Here is a 16,836-nt window from a genome sequence, read left to right on the forward strand (position 1 = left end):
TTATGAAAGAGAAAGAGAGAGAGAGTTTTATTAATCTTATCGTGTTATAATAAATTCTATTTTCTTCTAATAATTTTATCTCGTAAATTATTATAAAAAGTCATTCACAATGATTATATTCGTATATTCCCTATTCAATTACTGATGTGTAAATCAGAAAAATTTAATATAAGGAGAAATTAAATAATAAATAATGTGTTTAACATTTCTATTTATACACGTGTTTACAATTAGATTTTTAAATAAGTTGTTTTAACTGCAGTAATTACGTAAAATCATCATTAGAAAAGTAGATTTAACACATATAGTTACGGTTGTTTGAACACTGATATCGTGGAAACGTGTTTTGCTAACGGCAAACTCACTGACCTACTACGTATCTTGTCGTGTCAAACAAATTCACCAGAATACACTTGTATAGTTTGAAAATTTTGTCTTATTCTATTATTTTGTTATTTGTTAACACAGAGAGTTTCTCTTTTTTGGATTAAGCACAAAAAATCGAAATTAAATAATAACATAAATTTTGTTAATAAAATAATAAAAGAATTTTCAGGAAATATGTAAAGCAAACATTTATTTGAATAGATTAGTCTATAGTTGTATATACAATATACTATAATGTTCATTATATTTAAATCACTATTATTTTATCAATATATAAATATTTATAAAGTTCGAATTCTTTTCCTTTTGAAAAATCAGTAATCAGCATCGAAGATAATGATACAATGTGCCAAGTATAATGTCATCATCTTTTAGATTTTACTAGTATTACAAACTGCAATATACTGGTATTACAAACTGCAATATTATTGATTTAAATCACCGTAAGTCGACATCGATAAATGTATTTGACCTCTAACGTTTCAAATATCCCATCCATTAACCCTGAAGCCTCTGATCTGCTGCATTAACTGAAGAATGAACGTCATCTAGCGTAGAAATGAAATCCCGTAATTCAAGCCCGTAAGGCAGAACAGTGAAACCGTCGTGTTTCACGTGGCCGTATGAACCAGCGACTGGTTCCGGCTGCGGGTTTGCCAGTCAACAAGGAACCTTCGAGACGATCGAGCATCCTTGACGCGATCAAAGCACGCTATGAGTGCCGGCGTCGAGTCGATCTTGTGCGTGATCCTCGGAGTTTCGGGGATTCTCATGCTGCATCCGGCAAGCAGTATTCCATATCGTGGTAATTACACGGTAAAACATCCGCAATATGATCACTTAGAGCAAAGGATATTCAAAAAGGAAAAAATACTGGATGAAGAAAGTGGGTTGGTGTCGTTAATGGATAATTAGAAGCTTGTTGGACAGTTTAATAAATATGTGAATTGATTTATCTAAATTTAATATCTTATCGTAATATAACGATCTTCAAAGATTAATAGGATTTTTGATTTCTAGTTAGGGATTACTGATATTATGTCATTTCAAAGTGATGTGGTTTTTAATATATTTTTCGGAGATAAATGTAATGCATAAATATTAAAATTTTTTTTTTAAATTCCTCTCTTTTTTTCTTTCTCTGTATTTATTTGTTTTTTAAATGCTTAAATCATTTTTAAAAAAAGAAAAAAAATGAAGAAAATTTGAGTTTATATTAATGTTTACATTAATATTCTATTCTGCAAAAAAATGTAACAAGTATTACAAATTAAAATTTAATTCTTATATAAGAAAATGTAATTACTGTCATTTGTCACATTTAATTCAATTACAACTTCTATTCTATTATAGTGATTTTTACTTTTGCTAAGTAACGTTCAATCATGTTAATTAAGATGCGCCTTTCCATTTGCTATATGTATGTTAACCGTTCTAGTTTTTTTTCTAAGAGAGTTTTTCTAAGAGAAAGTAGATTATATTGTATATAAGAGTACATTAATTATAAAAGAATATTACATTGTTTTGCCAAAGTACAATAGTTAATGGAGAAAATAGATCTCATAAATCAATGAGTTTTAAGCGAAGGGTATATTCTTAGCATTTCAAAATCACGTGATACAAACGTCAAGACGTAACTGATAAACATTTTTGCAAATCCTCATATAATCAGAATATTCTTGTAAAATTTGAAACTTATAATGAAATTTATAATAAGCAAAATAATTATTTCTTTAATGTTATAAAAGTTTTAAAAAGTTATGAAACTTTAAACTTTAATTTACAAAGATTTACAAAGATATTATGTGTATTCTCTGTAATTTAATAAAGAGAAAAGTCACTAAATTTTTATATAATTAATATAAAGAAAGGTTGAATTTAATATAATTAATATAAAGAAAAATTAAAAATTATTTTATAATATGAAAAATGCAAATAATAATCGACATATAGTTTGCAGGATGTCCGTAACAATCAAAAAATGAATCCGTGTTTGAATTCCAAAGACGGAGAGAAAGAAATCTTATTCGCTGAAGCAAATGATAATCATCTTCAGAACACACCCAAAGAATTTTCCTGGGACGATGATGATTACAGAGGTTTTTCTCTATTTGGCCTCGTTGAATCCATGCTGTCCGTCGTAGCAAGCGGACTTAGCACAGTCGTGAGCAGTATTGTTGGTACCGAGAAAAAGGATTCACGGTCAGGTACCAGAAGAATAAATTATAAAAATTATCATTTAATCAGAGCATTTCCTAACACGGAAAATCAAGCTACAGATCTGCGTGACTTAAGAGACGCCGAGCCTGAAGATATTAAATTTTGGTCTTTTCCAAATCCTAATAGGTTTGTGTTTGCATTTTTATTATAATAATTAATTATTTAACATATTTCTATATATATATATATACTTCCTTTTATAGAACTTCTGACATGATTGTGGCACCAGATCTTGTAAATGACGTTAAGGATTATTTAAGGGATAAGAAAATTGACTTTAAAGTATTAATATCAGATATCCAGGTAAAAATGATACAGAACTTTTGCGCAAAAAGTATATAAAAGTACATGAAAAATTAATCTTTTTGTTCATAAAAATACATGTACAAGGTATTTCCAAACGTTTTGTGGCCAGACTTTGAGACTTTATAGGAAATTTAATTCTATATAAAAAGCTTATGTTTACAGAAAACTTTTTGTATAAAATTAAATTTTCTATAAAATCTTAAGGTCTGAGCCAAAACGTTTGAGGACACCTGCGTAGAAAATTTTAATATTATTAATGATAGAAAACACTCAATGACATCGTAATTATACTTTATTAATTTGTACAAAATTGATCTCTCATTATTTATATAATACTTGCAATCGGAAGAAAATTTCGATAACAGCTGATGTCCATATCTAATGCTGACACGCTTTACTTATGATCTTTTCAATGATTTCTTACACTTACGTACAAATAGTAACATGAAAGTAATGAATAAATTATCACCTGTCATATTAAAATGTTGGATCAAAGGTTTTCGTTACTGCATGTGCTAATCGTTATTTAAATGTTGACTGATGGTCAGTGTATGAGAAAAGAGAAATCTTGCTGGTTGCAGACATGATTAATAGACATAATTAAAATGCAAGTTTAAATTAAGTACAGTAAAAATCAAGGAAATGCGCTTTCTTTAATTAACAGAAGACGATCTCTTATCAAAATCCAAAGATGTCTAAAGAACAACGTGAAGACTTGGTTACCGCTCAAGGCCACACAATGACTTGGAAACGTTATCATCGATATGGAGGTAAAATCGTGTTGTAAAATATTTTTACGTTGTACTAAACTATTTTAATATATTTATGTGTTTAATACTAATTTAAAATGTAGTTTAATATTTAGTATCTATCATATTACAATACTAATGCTTTTAATTTTAATGTGATGTACATAAATAATTTTTTCGGATAGATCAATTAATTTTTATTTTACATATGTATACACATAAATAAATAAATGAATTTAATTAAATAACATAATAAATTGGCTTTCTTTTTAACAGATATCGTACGTTATTTAGAACATCTAGCCTTCAGATATCCCACAATAGTAGAATTAATAACTATCGGTCATAGTTACGAGGGCCAACCAATAAAGATGGCAAAGATTTCGACTGGATTAAACAAAGAAGGCGAAAGAAAACCTGCTATTTGGATTGATGCCGGTAAGTTTCTTACAGATAGGCATTTCTTTAATACATATAAGAAAAAGTATTAACTAAAAAATAATTATGAATAAATATATAATAAATAATAAATTATATGTATTAATGTAATAAAAATATTTTCAAAACTTTTCTCTTAATTATTGTTCTTAATAACATCGTAAAAACTTTTTTTATGAACAACTTATGACTATTATAATTATTGTCAACTGTTTCTTTACTGACATCGAACCCGTATGCTTCCCACGTTTTACACATGTCTCGTCCCGTTAGATTATCTTTTCGGTAAATCGTGATCGTCTTTGCAGGCATGCATGGACGAGAATGGATTGGTAGCGCAGTAGCGACCTACATATTGAGTCAGTTGGTAGAGAAGAACTCGAGCTACACGAAATTGTTGAATAACTCGGATTGGATGATTCTGCCGGTTGTTAATCCCGATGGTTATGAATATAGCCATGTCAGCGATCGCTTTTGGCGGAAAACTAGAAGTAATCATGTGGAAAGTCAAAACGATAGTAGGTGAGGAGAGGAAAAAAAAACATTCGCTTTGGCACCCCAATTGTGTGCAGAGGCTTAATTAATCGATTAATGTTAGTAATATTTGCTTGATCTTATTACACTGTCTGATATTCATTTTGTCTTTAACTTGCAAAATCATTTCTGAAATATTTTTTTACTCGGAGTGTAACAGAAATCGATTACGCGTGGTGCACTCTGAAAACACATATTGGCTGAATGATCTTCTAGCAATTGTCGTGCTAACCTCGGAATGTCAAGTGTAAGAAACACAAATCAAAATATAACACTTACTATGTAGTTACATATGATCAAGAGACACTGTGTCTCGCGCCAAAAATGAACACGTAGTGCGCGACAACGCGAGATAGCGTATGCTTAACTTACGTAACTTGGTCAAAAATTGTACAGAAACAAAAAACTTATTTCAAATGTAAAAGATAGCACTTTAATATAAACACACAAAATTGATAAAATAAAATTTCTTTAACTGCAACACCATTCTAATTATGCCCAAAATCGTCATTTTTTCGTCTATATTATTCCAATTTTTTCGGAAATATGACGTGATTTTTCTGAGTATGGATTCAACGGCCAAAAATCTTTGAAAAATAGTAGTCCACATGCCAAAAACAAAAAAAAATTTTGTCGGATAGTGTTATATGTATATCAAGAGCGATATATTATATTTAGAGAAATTGAAAATTAGATAGTGCCGAAAAATGAGATTTTAGATTTTAAGATAAGAACAAAGTTGTCTGGATTGGAAGATATTATTTTATAAAGTTTATTATATAGTCGTATTGTATGTATATCTAATCAATTACGCAACGAAGTAATTTTCTATAAATAATATTGAATAATAATAGAAGACAATAATTAGTTACTCATTTGTAATATTAAAACACTATTGTTTAGTATTGTACTTTTAGCTTTAAATAAGTAATTACTGTTTTTCAGTAATAAATTGGTCAGTATTAACCCAGTAAAAAACACTTTGAAACATTTTAATAACATTGCAGCAACATTAAAACGTTATTGTAGTGTTGCTAAAATGTTTTAAAATGTTTCTTGCTTTTTAGAAGATTAGATTGTTAATCTCTGCAAGGATTAAGAGTTTTGCGTGTGTTTAACTAAAATAGTGTGTGATTTTCTTTTTTAGATACACACCATCAAATTTATTACAATTCGTAACGCACTATACTAGATGGTTCTGGACTACATGCGAAGGAGTCGATCCGAATCGAAATTTTGCATACCACTGGGGCGAAGACAAAGAAGGAAGTGCCAGTTCAGATCCTTGTCACGAAACATATTCTGGGCCTTTCGCCTTTTCCGAACCTGAAACGAAAGCTATGGCAGATTATATTTTGGCAAACAAACAACATATTCGGTAATTGTCAAATCAATTTTATTTAATTAATTTAAATTTACCATTCAAATACATTTTAAATTTCCAATGTAAAAATTTTAATTGTATAATAATACTAAATGCTAAATTTACGTTTTTAGAATGTACTTAACTTTGCATTCTTATTCTCAAATGTGGCTCGTACCATGGGGTTACACGCGTTCGAAACCGTCGGATTATTCCGATTTAATGAACGTAGCGAGAAAGGCAATTAACGCTATTTCGAAAGTTCATGGTACTAATTATCAACTTGGACCAGCAACAGAACTAATGTATCTGACTTCTGGTACATACTTTAATATATTATTATTTTAATTTTAGTATACCTTTAGTATCTTTAGATTGATTTATACGAAAGATTATATTAGTTTAATAAATGGCTGTTATGAAAATCAGACATCAAGATAAGATGATAGTATGCATTTCGTAATATTTCATGTCACAGAGAATGAGTTTCTTTTCTGCTTGCAGGAGCGTCCGACGATTGGGCTAAAGGCGTTGCCTCGATAAAATATGCATACACGGTGGAATTACGCGATCGCGGAACATATGGATTCCTATTACCGGCTACTCAAATAGTTCCAACTGCACGCGAAATTTGGGCAGGAATTCGGGCGATCGCTCGTTTAGTTACTTGCAACACGTGAAATCTATATTTTTTACGCTTCTAATGCGTACTTAGTGTTTGAATGTTCACTTTTTAATCCAGATAACGGAAACTAAATCAATAACCTTTATAAATTACAAGTTGTTTGGATTTTTATCCATTTCTCATTTCTACGCAATAAACATCAATGGTCAGGATAGTTACATATGGCATCTGTATCGAGAAATTAGCACTAGTATTGTTATCGAAATAAATTAATTGAATTATAAGAGATGATAATGAAAGATAAAATTTACATTTAATTAAAAATTCAAAGGATGTACATTATCCGTTAAAATATTATTAATTTTTGAATTAAAATTACAGGAGTGCTGTAATAGATTTTCTGCAAAATTACTTTCTAAATTGATTTTTAGAAAATTTAATTAGTTTAATTTAAATAAAAAATTATATTTTAAGAAATGTTATTATTAAATTGTAAAAATTTGCAACTGCCTTAGATATGTTTATTTTTGTACATTTCTGTTGTAGATTATGTGAAGTATATTTGTATACAAAATTATATAAATTTTATATAATTTTATCAATTTTATGTAGTTTAGTAAAGAGAATGTGTATAATGTAATATGAATGTATCTATTATTTATGTTATTATATAGTAGTATCAAATATTTTTGTACAAATAATAGTGCACTAAGAATCGTCCTACTTTATTTATTAAAACTATCAAGTTATTAGTTTGATTTTTAATTTTAATTTTAATTTGAATGTATTATAAGACACGCGATACAACAAATAAAAATTATTTATACTATTATAAATTACAAATAAAAATTATTTATACTATTAATTTTTATACTATTAATTTTTATAAAGATGGAGATGAATTTCTAGCATAAAATAATTACATGATAAAATCGACTAGTATTAATATACTTGAAGATTAATTGTTAAAAAAAAGTCTTTTTTAAGAGGCAAATCAATGATTAAAAAACAGTCAATGCTTACTTATCTATGCGTTCAAGAAGAAGTTGTGTTATCAAGTTTAATCCAAAATACACGTATACCTTATCACAAGATATTTTCCATTATTTCGTAGTATATAAACCGTAAGATCTTATTCAGTACTTCTGTTGAACTAACATACTGACAATGTTGATTCAGTGTCTTTTAGCCACTGTTCTGGCATTCCATGGTAAGAATACTCATTTTTTTGCACATTCTTATTGTTATATGTATATATTAGGTGTAGTAAAAAGTCATCGCGTATTTTTAAAAGACATCTATCAGTAAAAACCGCAATTACTTTCTTACCAACAATATAAATATATCTTAATAGAGTAAAGTTTCAGCTTTAAAAATCTCTTTTTTAAATTATACGATACGACAATTTTTAATGGAGTTATGAGCAATTAAAGTCAAAATAATTCTTTTATTTAATCCGCGATAACTCAGTAATCAAAAGTCGTAGGAATATTAAAAAAAAACGATTTTGTAGGGAAAGTATCAAGCTTTCACGATAGGTAATCGAAAATTTTCTCAAATTCGTTTTGGACACGTTACAAATCCACAAAGTGAGAAGAAAATTTTTCGTCTTTTTCAGCTCGTAGTTTTTGGTATGTAAAAATTATCAAACTCATATAAACTTAAAAAATGTGATAAGCTTTTAAAAGTAGAAATTTCAAGCTTTAAAACCTTTTTTTTAAATTTGAATTTCATTCATTATTGACGAAGATATTGTATATACAACTTTGAACTAAAAAATACGCGATGACTTTTTACTACACCTAATATAATATTATTTTTTATAAAAATAAAGTTGGTATATTTTAAATTTTTAAATATAATAACAATTAATATACAGGTAGCAAAAATTTTTTTCTAAAATATATATCTAAATATAAATACACTGTGTCTAAGAATTACTGATCTAATAAATAAAACACTTGATATAAAAGATTTCCCTTATTAATTATAAAAATTATAATAATAAAAAATTAAATAAATATCTAGAATATTATGTGCTTTTAAATAAAAGATTTATTTATGAAACAGTTTTATCTAAGCAATAAGAATGACGCTAAATATATTATAAACACTAAAATGAAATCAAACTTTGCAAAAATATAATTATATTTCTAGAATCATGTGTTTAAAATTTTCTTAAACATTTTTATAGCATGTCTGGCCGTCTCTTTCGGCCTGAAACCCAGAATCACAGATGGTGAGAATGCCATACCAGGAGAATTTTCTTATCAGGTCTCTGTTCAATGGGGTTTGCCACCCTCATTACGTTTTAGCCACATTTGTGGTGGTTCGATTGTGCATGAGAGTTTTGTTTTAACTGCGGGACATTGCATTATGACAGAAGGCGAACTTAAGGTCATCGTTGGCAAGTATTATCTTCTTGAAAATGAGGAAACTCAGCAAGAAGTTGAGATTGCTAAGATTTATATCCATGAAAATTATCCAGGGTATGTCTATTATTTTTATTTATAGATAAAAAAATGAATATTTCAGAAACTGGAACTCTACATTAGGAAAAATGTTCTGGTTATACCAACAAGAAGTACGAATAAAACAAATTTTGATCATATAAATCGGAGTTCTAGTTAAATAATGAATTTTTAGATATCTCGATTAGAATGCTTGACAAATTTAAATATACAGAGTGAATCAGTTAAAGTGTTACAAATTTATGTCTCGGAAATAAAGCATTTTAGAGAGAAATAATTTAGACACAAAAATTTTTGTAACTTTGAGAAAAACATAAGATGGTGACATTGGTTTAACTGTGGATAGTTGTATGTGGATCACATAAAGGTCTCTAAAATGCTTTCCGAAATATAAATTTGTAACGCTTTAATCGACTTATTTTATATAAATATTTGATAGTTTTCTGGTTGAATTTACCGGAATTTCAATTAATCCAGCAAGAATTCAGTAAAACTGGAGAAAATATTACACTTTATTGATCACTTTAATTTTACTTATAATTATTATTAGTTCACAGTCCTGAAACACTTTGAATTACGTTGCAGATTCTTCTGATTTCTGAGATATATTACTTTAAAGTTTTTTTACTAAACGATACTAATAATTTATAACCATTTGTTATAAAATCATTTAATATACGCGCGCGCGCGAGTAATTAAAACTTAATTATAAAAATATCATAATGAAAATAATTTCTTATATATATTATTTAAAATGTAATTAATGAATTTATGTGTGTGTGTGTGTGTGCGTGCGCGCGCGCGCGCGTGTGTGTGTGTGTATGTGTAAATGAAAATGTTAATAATTAATCGATACTGTAAAACCATAAATGTAGATTTTCCTAAAATATTCTAAAATATTAGAATTACAATGGTAGATTATATCTAAAACAGTTTTGAAATATGGCAGATAAATATAGATTTAACTGTTTCCAAGAGAATTTATAAAAGTATTTATGTACCTAGATATCATACGCAATCATTTCACAATTCGCAATGTATGTCATGGTTTAAATTATCACTATCCCTTTGATAAATTCTTTGGTATCCGTGTTTTTTAACTGATAATGACTCTAAAACGTGATTACGATATTTTAAATTTTATTATATTGCTTTTTACAGAGGTGTTGCACCATACGACATCGCTCTTCTGAAACTTAAAACTCCTCTCATTTTTAACAAGTGGGTATCCGCTGTCAAATTACCTAAACCAGACGAGGTGCAAGTTGGAAATGCTGTACTGTCTGGATGGGGCTCCGTCTCCAAGACATGGATTCCAAGACTTTCGAACGTTCTTCAAAAAGTTACTGTTCCATTATTAGACAGTAAATCTTGTCAAGATGAGTTCTCGAAAAGTCGTACAACATCGCAACGACTTTACGATTCACAAATCTGCACTGCCGCTATTTATGAAATATCAGCTTGTTCTGTAAATAAAATTTAAACTTTTTATACTTTTTTTTTGTTTTTGCAATTAATTACATAGTACTACGATTATAATTGTGTGATTACAAAAAGAATATTTATTCTCGAATTTATATAATTTCTTAGAGTAAAGTCTCACTTCAAAAGAGTTAGCCTTAAATAAGAGTGGCAGATTTTAATTTTTCTTTTTTGGTATTAGATTTCAAAGGAAAGAAATCTTATTTCTTTTTTTTTAATCCTATTCTAAAAGTGTGAAATCTCCAAAAAAATAATGAAAATCTGTTCCTCTTACTCAAAAGTGCATTGAAGAAAAAAAATCCTAAATTTTAATATTTATTTGAATAATATCAAGTAATATTTATTAAATATTTATTAAATATAAAAATATATATATTTGGTACAAAAAACATTAATTTGATTTAACAATCACTTCTTTTTATTAAAAAAATATTTATTTATTGTAAGTAAATGTTTTGCATTATTCAAATAAATATTTATTTAAATTTTAAGCTATTTTTTTCTGTGTGTAAATTTTTCACTTTTTTTCAATAGAGTGGCAGTTTTAATTTTTTTGAAGAAAGATTTTACTTTAAGAAATGTAGAGAATATTTATCAGTTATTTTGTTAATCTATTGTATTTCAAAACAGCATTAGATTTTAATTTTAATCCATCTAAAAGTATTGTAAAGTTATAATATATAGTGTATATTATATGCACATATTATATAGATATAATTATTACTATTACATGTCTAAATTTGTTATTAGTATTACAACAAAGAGAATTAGATAATTAAATACAAAATATTCTTTTTGTACAATATCTTTAATAATTAAATACTTTTTATATAGGGTGACTCTGGCGGTCCATTGGTCCAATTTAAAAACAACGTTCCCACTCTAGTTGGAATCACTTCATGGGGAGCCTACCCGTGCGGTACCAGTCACATGCCTACGGTCTACACTCGCGTAGCTTCTTACACTATTTGGATTAAAACGATAATATGGATTGTTAGTAATAATTAATATTTTAAATATTATTAATACACAATCTCGTTAAAAAATCAACTTCCGTTATTTAACTAATTAATATACCTACACTTGTCAATATTGTATTCGGACATAATTCTATATTTTATTAAAATATTAAGAGTGTTAATTTATAAATTAAAGAAAAGATTTCTAATAAATAAAATTAGCTAAATAATACTAAGGACAATAATGTTGCATTTTATGATGCTAAAAAAATTGTTAATTTGTTGTTGATAAATAAACAAATTATAATTTATAAATTCTTCATCCGATCCGATATTTAATCCTATATATGATGTAAAAAAAAGAAATAAAAAGCCGAATAGTAACAGTCTAGCTTTTTGTCTATAATTATTATACACTAAAAATTTTAATAAATCCTAGCCAAAGAAAACTTATTGTATTATTTTATTATTTTAGCCTATACTATAATTTTATGTAAATATACAATACAATTAAAAAAATTTAATTCTATAGTATTAATTTTAGTTTTTAATTCAAAGTTTCTTAGATAGATGAAATAAAATAAATTTTTATTAGTGTTGTAAATTAAAATTATAGTTTTGTATATTACAATTAAATTGTACAGTGAATTTAATAAGTAGGATACATTTGTAAATTAGATATTACTAAAGTTAATATTAAAGAAAGGAAACAATTGTAATATGGATATTTTTATTTATCTTCTCTTTTAATAAATATAATCATACGAATATTAATATGTTATCAAAAATATCAAATTTCAATAATCTTTTAAATAATGGAATTACACTAAGATATAAAATAAATAAATGATGATTATGAAAATTATTATAGATTAATAATAGAATAAAATAAATCATGACAACAAATTTTTATTCCCGTAAAACAATAACGAACTTCTGTCTTGATTAAAATTATTCTGTCAACTCTTGCAAATTATTTTTAATATTAATTAAAAATTCATGTTCTGAAATACTATTTCACACAGAATCTAAAACAAGCAAAAAATAAAAAGTATAATTATATATAGAGTGTTGCAGAATTCTAAAGAATTATAAAGCAGAGATGAAATAAATAAAATGTAGTTTTTATTCTATACTACGCTTAACAATAAAAGAGATTAACCGTGAGTATCGTCATATAAAACGTATAATTTCATAGTATTGATTTCATCAGATGCGCTGTCTTTTCTGCGTTCTTAACAAAATGAGAATATTATCTTCAATATTAAGAAATAATTTGATATCGGATAACTTTTTCAATTCAATACTTTTATTACTCTTTATATTCTTATTCTTTCATTATTAATAATCTATCATAAAGCTTTTTATTATCATGATATTAATTTTTCCAAAAAGGAATTTACATCGTATCATTTAAATATTAATATGAGATGTTAACTTAAATATATATTCTTTTTCTCGTGTAAATTAATTTAGTTAATATTTAAATTAAATAAAATTACTTGTATTATTTATGATGTACGATTTAGTAGTTCTACTCACAGCACGGAGTGTTTCATTGAAAACGAACAGAAGAAAGAAATAAAGAAATATTTTGCACAAAGATATTTTAGTCTTTTATGTACATATCCCCTCCATAATTACAATGTTTTTATTCTTTATCTAAACTGTTTATTTGGATTACGTTAGAATATAAAACAGACAATCTCGACAGATAAATAATTAAATAAATAAATCCATTCGATATATCTCATACACTAAATTATTAATTTTCCGCATTCTTTTTATACCTTTTTGTACATTTAATGATTAATCGTAATCAGATAGCAGTAATACAAGTTTATCTACTGAATGATTTATCATAATTAGATTTGCAGCTTAATTAATTGAAGAATATTTTATTATTACTACTTACATAAATGTTATGCTTAATTAGCAGATCGCGACTTAAACAATAACAAAACAAATAATAAAATAGAAGAAAAATTAACCGTATTAATATTTTTCATTATTGTTACATTTGTTAAGTCTTGTTAAATTTAATTCATTTTTAAGTTATAATCAAAATAATAAAAATATGTTTTATTAATTGATTTTTATACATGCATGTCTTAGTTTTATTATTTTATTTATATAGTTATCTTTGTTTGATTTATTAATGGACACTTTTTTCTGTTAAAATCTGATTAAGTTAAGTAAATATATAAATTAAATTTTAAATATAAAATGTAAACATTAAATAATACGTATAATGTATAAGATTAATATATAAGTTGTATTGTTTATTTAAATTAGTTGCGTCAATCGTGCCGTTTAATTAAATATTTATATCAATCATATACACAAAGAAGATCACGTAAGCAATAAAATCCTTCTTATCGTAAACGTATTGTAATTTTCTGTAGATTATGATAAATTATCATCTCATTTTTATTGATAACATGCTATTAAACTCAACGAAATGAGTATAAAATGCAGTCAATTTTGTGGATTAACATCATACAGCGAAATGTTTCCCAAAGCAATCGTGTTCTTTGCTCTCCTAACAGTGGCGATCGCTGGTAAGTCAATTTTCTCGATTTATTTGACATATACATAGAACATTTTATAATATATAGGCATAACTCTAGAAATAAATTCAGAACATAGAAATAACACAAAAAATTCATTTATCTATCTGATCTCATTTCTAAGTTACAGACATTTTCATGTTTTATTAATTCTCGTTATAAAAATTGAGTTTAATATTTTCACATTTTTGTCTTACTAATATAATCAATAAGATACAAAGAAGTGCGAAAATGCTAGGCTAGCTCAATTTATAATGAGAATAGAAGAGCTTGCTAAATTGTTGAAAGGCTATTTCACATTTTGTAAAAACGGAGTATATAAACTCTAAAATTGGAATGGGAAAAATATCAATATCACTTTAACGTTAGAGCTCATTTACGCTGCATTTGCAAAATGCGCGCTAGCCCATTATGGCAGTGAGTTCTTCAATTAACAAAACACGAAAAAGTGTATATATAACTAAAAACAAGATCCGATAGAACTAATGTTTATGAATTTCTTAAGATAATTTTTATGACCTAAATTTATATTTGAAGTCATGCCTACATGATACAAAACATTTTGTATGCGTACATAAAATTTATATATAGTTATTTAAGAAATAAGTACAAAAACAATATATAAAAAATTTTTCTTATTCTCTTAAATATTCTCAAACTAATTCAATAAATAATAATTGAATTACTGTATTGTTCTGAAGATTATAAAACAAACAGCAAAATTCAGTTTTTAATGTATCATTACAATTTCTTCTAACTTATAGAGAACTATTTTTAGCCCCATGTTTTATGATCAATTTTTATTAGATAACAACGGTGTGAAGACTCTTTATATATAACATAAATAAACAAACAAAGTAAACGGCGAAATAAGAGTCAATAAATTATAAAACATTTAATTACAAATATTAAGCGAAGATACATGAAAATTTTTATTATTTTAAGCAAATATATTTCCTTAAATATTATTAATTCAAATTTAAGAGAGGCCCCGAGTTGGTCTCCAGATGCCACAGATTTGGCCACGTTTTGTTGGCCCGATCTCGCCACAAGTGGTTGGAGGTGAAGAAGCGCCGCCAGGATATTATCCATTCATAGTTTCTCTTCAAATGTTTGGCTCTCATTTCTGCGCTGGATCCATCGTAAACGAAAAATGGGTCGTAACAGCAGCTCATTGTGCTGATGCAGTTTCTTCTTTAAAATTTTTTTACGTTAAGGCCGGTAAGCACGATATTGCAGAAAACGAAAGCACCGAACAGATAGTTCAAGTGGCGCAAATTTACATACATGAAAACTATGAACAGTAAGTAAAACGTTAAAGAACAATAAGTACGAATAATTTAATTAACTCCATCTCCGACAAAATTTGAGTTCTTTTGCAACACGAATGTGAGTAATTATTTTCGATATATTTTTACCTGCTGAATACGAATTTGTTGACAAAATTTGGTTGACACATCACAAATATTCCGAGGCATCAAAAAAGGCAAAATATTACAATAATTATTTTGAAGATTTTCATGACGTTTATAACATTGGTAAATTTTTTTCCTAAATTTTATTAATGCTACTTGACTATATCAACTTGGAGCTTCAAAATTTATTATGATTTCTCTTATGATTTTTCACTTTCGAGACATATACAAGCAGATGAGATGATATTACATGGAAAAGAACTATTTCAAAATAATATACTATTTCGAAAATAAAAAATTATTGTATATGTAAAAGAACCAAAATGCATCTTAAAGCTAAAAGTTAACGTTTGGCATTAATGAAATTTTGAAAAAATTTGATACTAATTATATAACTTCTTAAAAATTGTCATTTTTTTCATCTGACATCATTTTTCTCAAAATTGTAACGCGCTAATTAAATTTTGTCAACAAATTTGTATTTAGCAAACAAAAATACGTCAGAAATGACTACTTACATGCGTGTTGTAAATTGATATTAGACAGTGTCCTTATAAGAATAAATATTTATTTGCGATGTGATTCTACTTAGTGACGCAATGTATATGATTTTGATTTACTTTATGTAAATTTTATATTATTATTGTATAAGTTAATATTTTTGATAATCATTGGGCTATTCATTACATACCTAATTAGGCATTTGAATAAAGAAGAACGAACTAAATTGTCAGGAATCATCAACTTGAAAATTTATTTATGTAATTTCGATTTATATGTATATTGATAAGGACTCGAATTGAAAGGTTAAAACATATATTTTATTTGTTTTGTTACATTCACATGAAAAATAAAGAATTTTCTGTGCATTAGAACAGCCGATGTAGGTTTTGATGGGCTTTTTTACATTTTTCATAAATATTTATTTCATGTATAAATAATGTTTTATTTATAATTTACTTGTAAATTTTTTTGTATAGAGAGATAATTTAGATCTATTAGCTAGAATTTATTTAGAGCTATTAGCTAGAAGAGCTACTAGCTAGAAAATAGCTTATAAATTAGTATTCAGAAATTTTATTTGTAGAATAAAAATGCAACAATTAAAACAACTAGAAATGATCTAGTATTGCTATTAATATCATGATTAGCACTTGATATTTACGATTAGATCGCTATATTTCAGATAAACGATGACCTATTAATTCAATCTTAAAATCTTTTACGTTGTAATATTTCTATTTACTGTAGATTATTATTATCATTCCTTCATTAATCACTATAATTTTTCATTATTAGTTTAAAAGCAATGCATTT

At 26.6% G+C, this 16,836-nt stretch overlaps 2 protein-coding genes across 2 annotated transcripts in view; both read left to right on the top strand.

Annotated features, from left to right (window-relative positions):
- The first annotated feature begins 1,060 nt into the window (after positions 1-1,060).
- LOC108751054 (carboxypeptidase B-like) lies at positions 1,061-6,805 on the top strand. Its single transcript, XM_018490996.1, has 9 exons — positions 1,061-1,281; positions 2,402-2,733; positions 2,811-2,910; positions 3,578-3,683; positions 3,939-4,100; positions 4,409-4,622; positions 5,782-6,012; positions 6,132-6,316; positions 6,502-6,805. The coding sequence occupies exons 1-9, from the start codon at positions 1,102-1,104 to the stop codon at positions 6,675-6,677; spliced, it is 1,686 nt and encodes a 561-aa protein (XP_018346498.1). The 5' UTR covers positions 1,061-1,101; the 3' UTR covers positions 6,678-6,805.
- Positions 6,806-7,786: 981 nt separating this feature from the next.
- Positions 7,787-16,836, top strand: part of LOC108750967 (transmembrane protease serine 9-like) — a 9,749-nt gene continuing 699 nt past the window's right edge. The window contains exons 1-6 of the mRNA XM_018490848.1: positions 7,787-7,832; positions 8,817-9,111; positions 10,255-10,561; positions 11,410-11,568; positions 13,975-14,095; positions 15,089-15,407. Coding sequence (XP_018346350.1) covers positions 7,790-7,832; positions 8,817-9,111; positions 10,255-10,561; positions 11,410-11,568; positions 13,975-14,095; positions 15,089-15,407 — 1,244 coding nt within the window. The 5' untranslated portion in view covers positions 7,787-7,789. The remainder of the gene's footprint in view (positions 7,833-8,816; positions 9,112-10,254; positions 10,562-11,409; positions 11,569-13,974; positions 14,096-15,088; positions 15,408-16,836) is intronic.

Source organism: Trachymyrmex septentrionalis, unplaced genomic scaffold, assembly GCF_001594115.1.
Source record: "Trachymyrmex septentrionalis isolate Tsep2-gDNA-1 unplaced genomic scaffold, Tsep1.0 scaffold40, whole genome shotgun sequence".
Classification (NCBI taxonomy): Eukaryota; Metazoa; Arthropoda; class Insecta; order Hymenoptera; family Formicidae; genus Trachymyrmex; species Trachymyrmex septentrionalis.

Excerpts from the sequence above, each read along its gene's own strand:
- LOC108751054 (XM_018490996.1), top strand. The coding sequence starts at position 1,102 with ATGAGTGCCGGCGTCGAGTCGATCTTGTGCGTGATCCTCGGAGTTTCG. Across the intron at positions 4,623-5,781 it reads GAAAGTCAAAACGATAGTAG|ATACACACCATCAAATTTAT; the intron begins GTGAGGAGAGGA and ends TTTCTTTTTTAG. Across the intron at positions 6,317-6,501 it reads ACTAATGTATCTGACTTCTG|GAGCGTCCGACGATTGGGCT; the intron begins GTACATACTTTA and ends TTCTGCTTGCAG.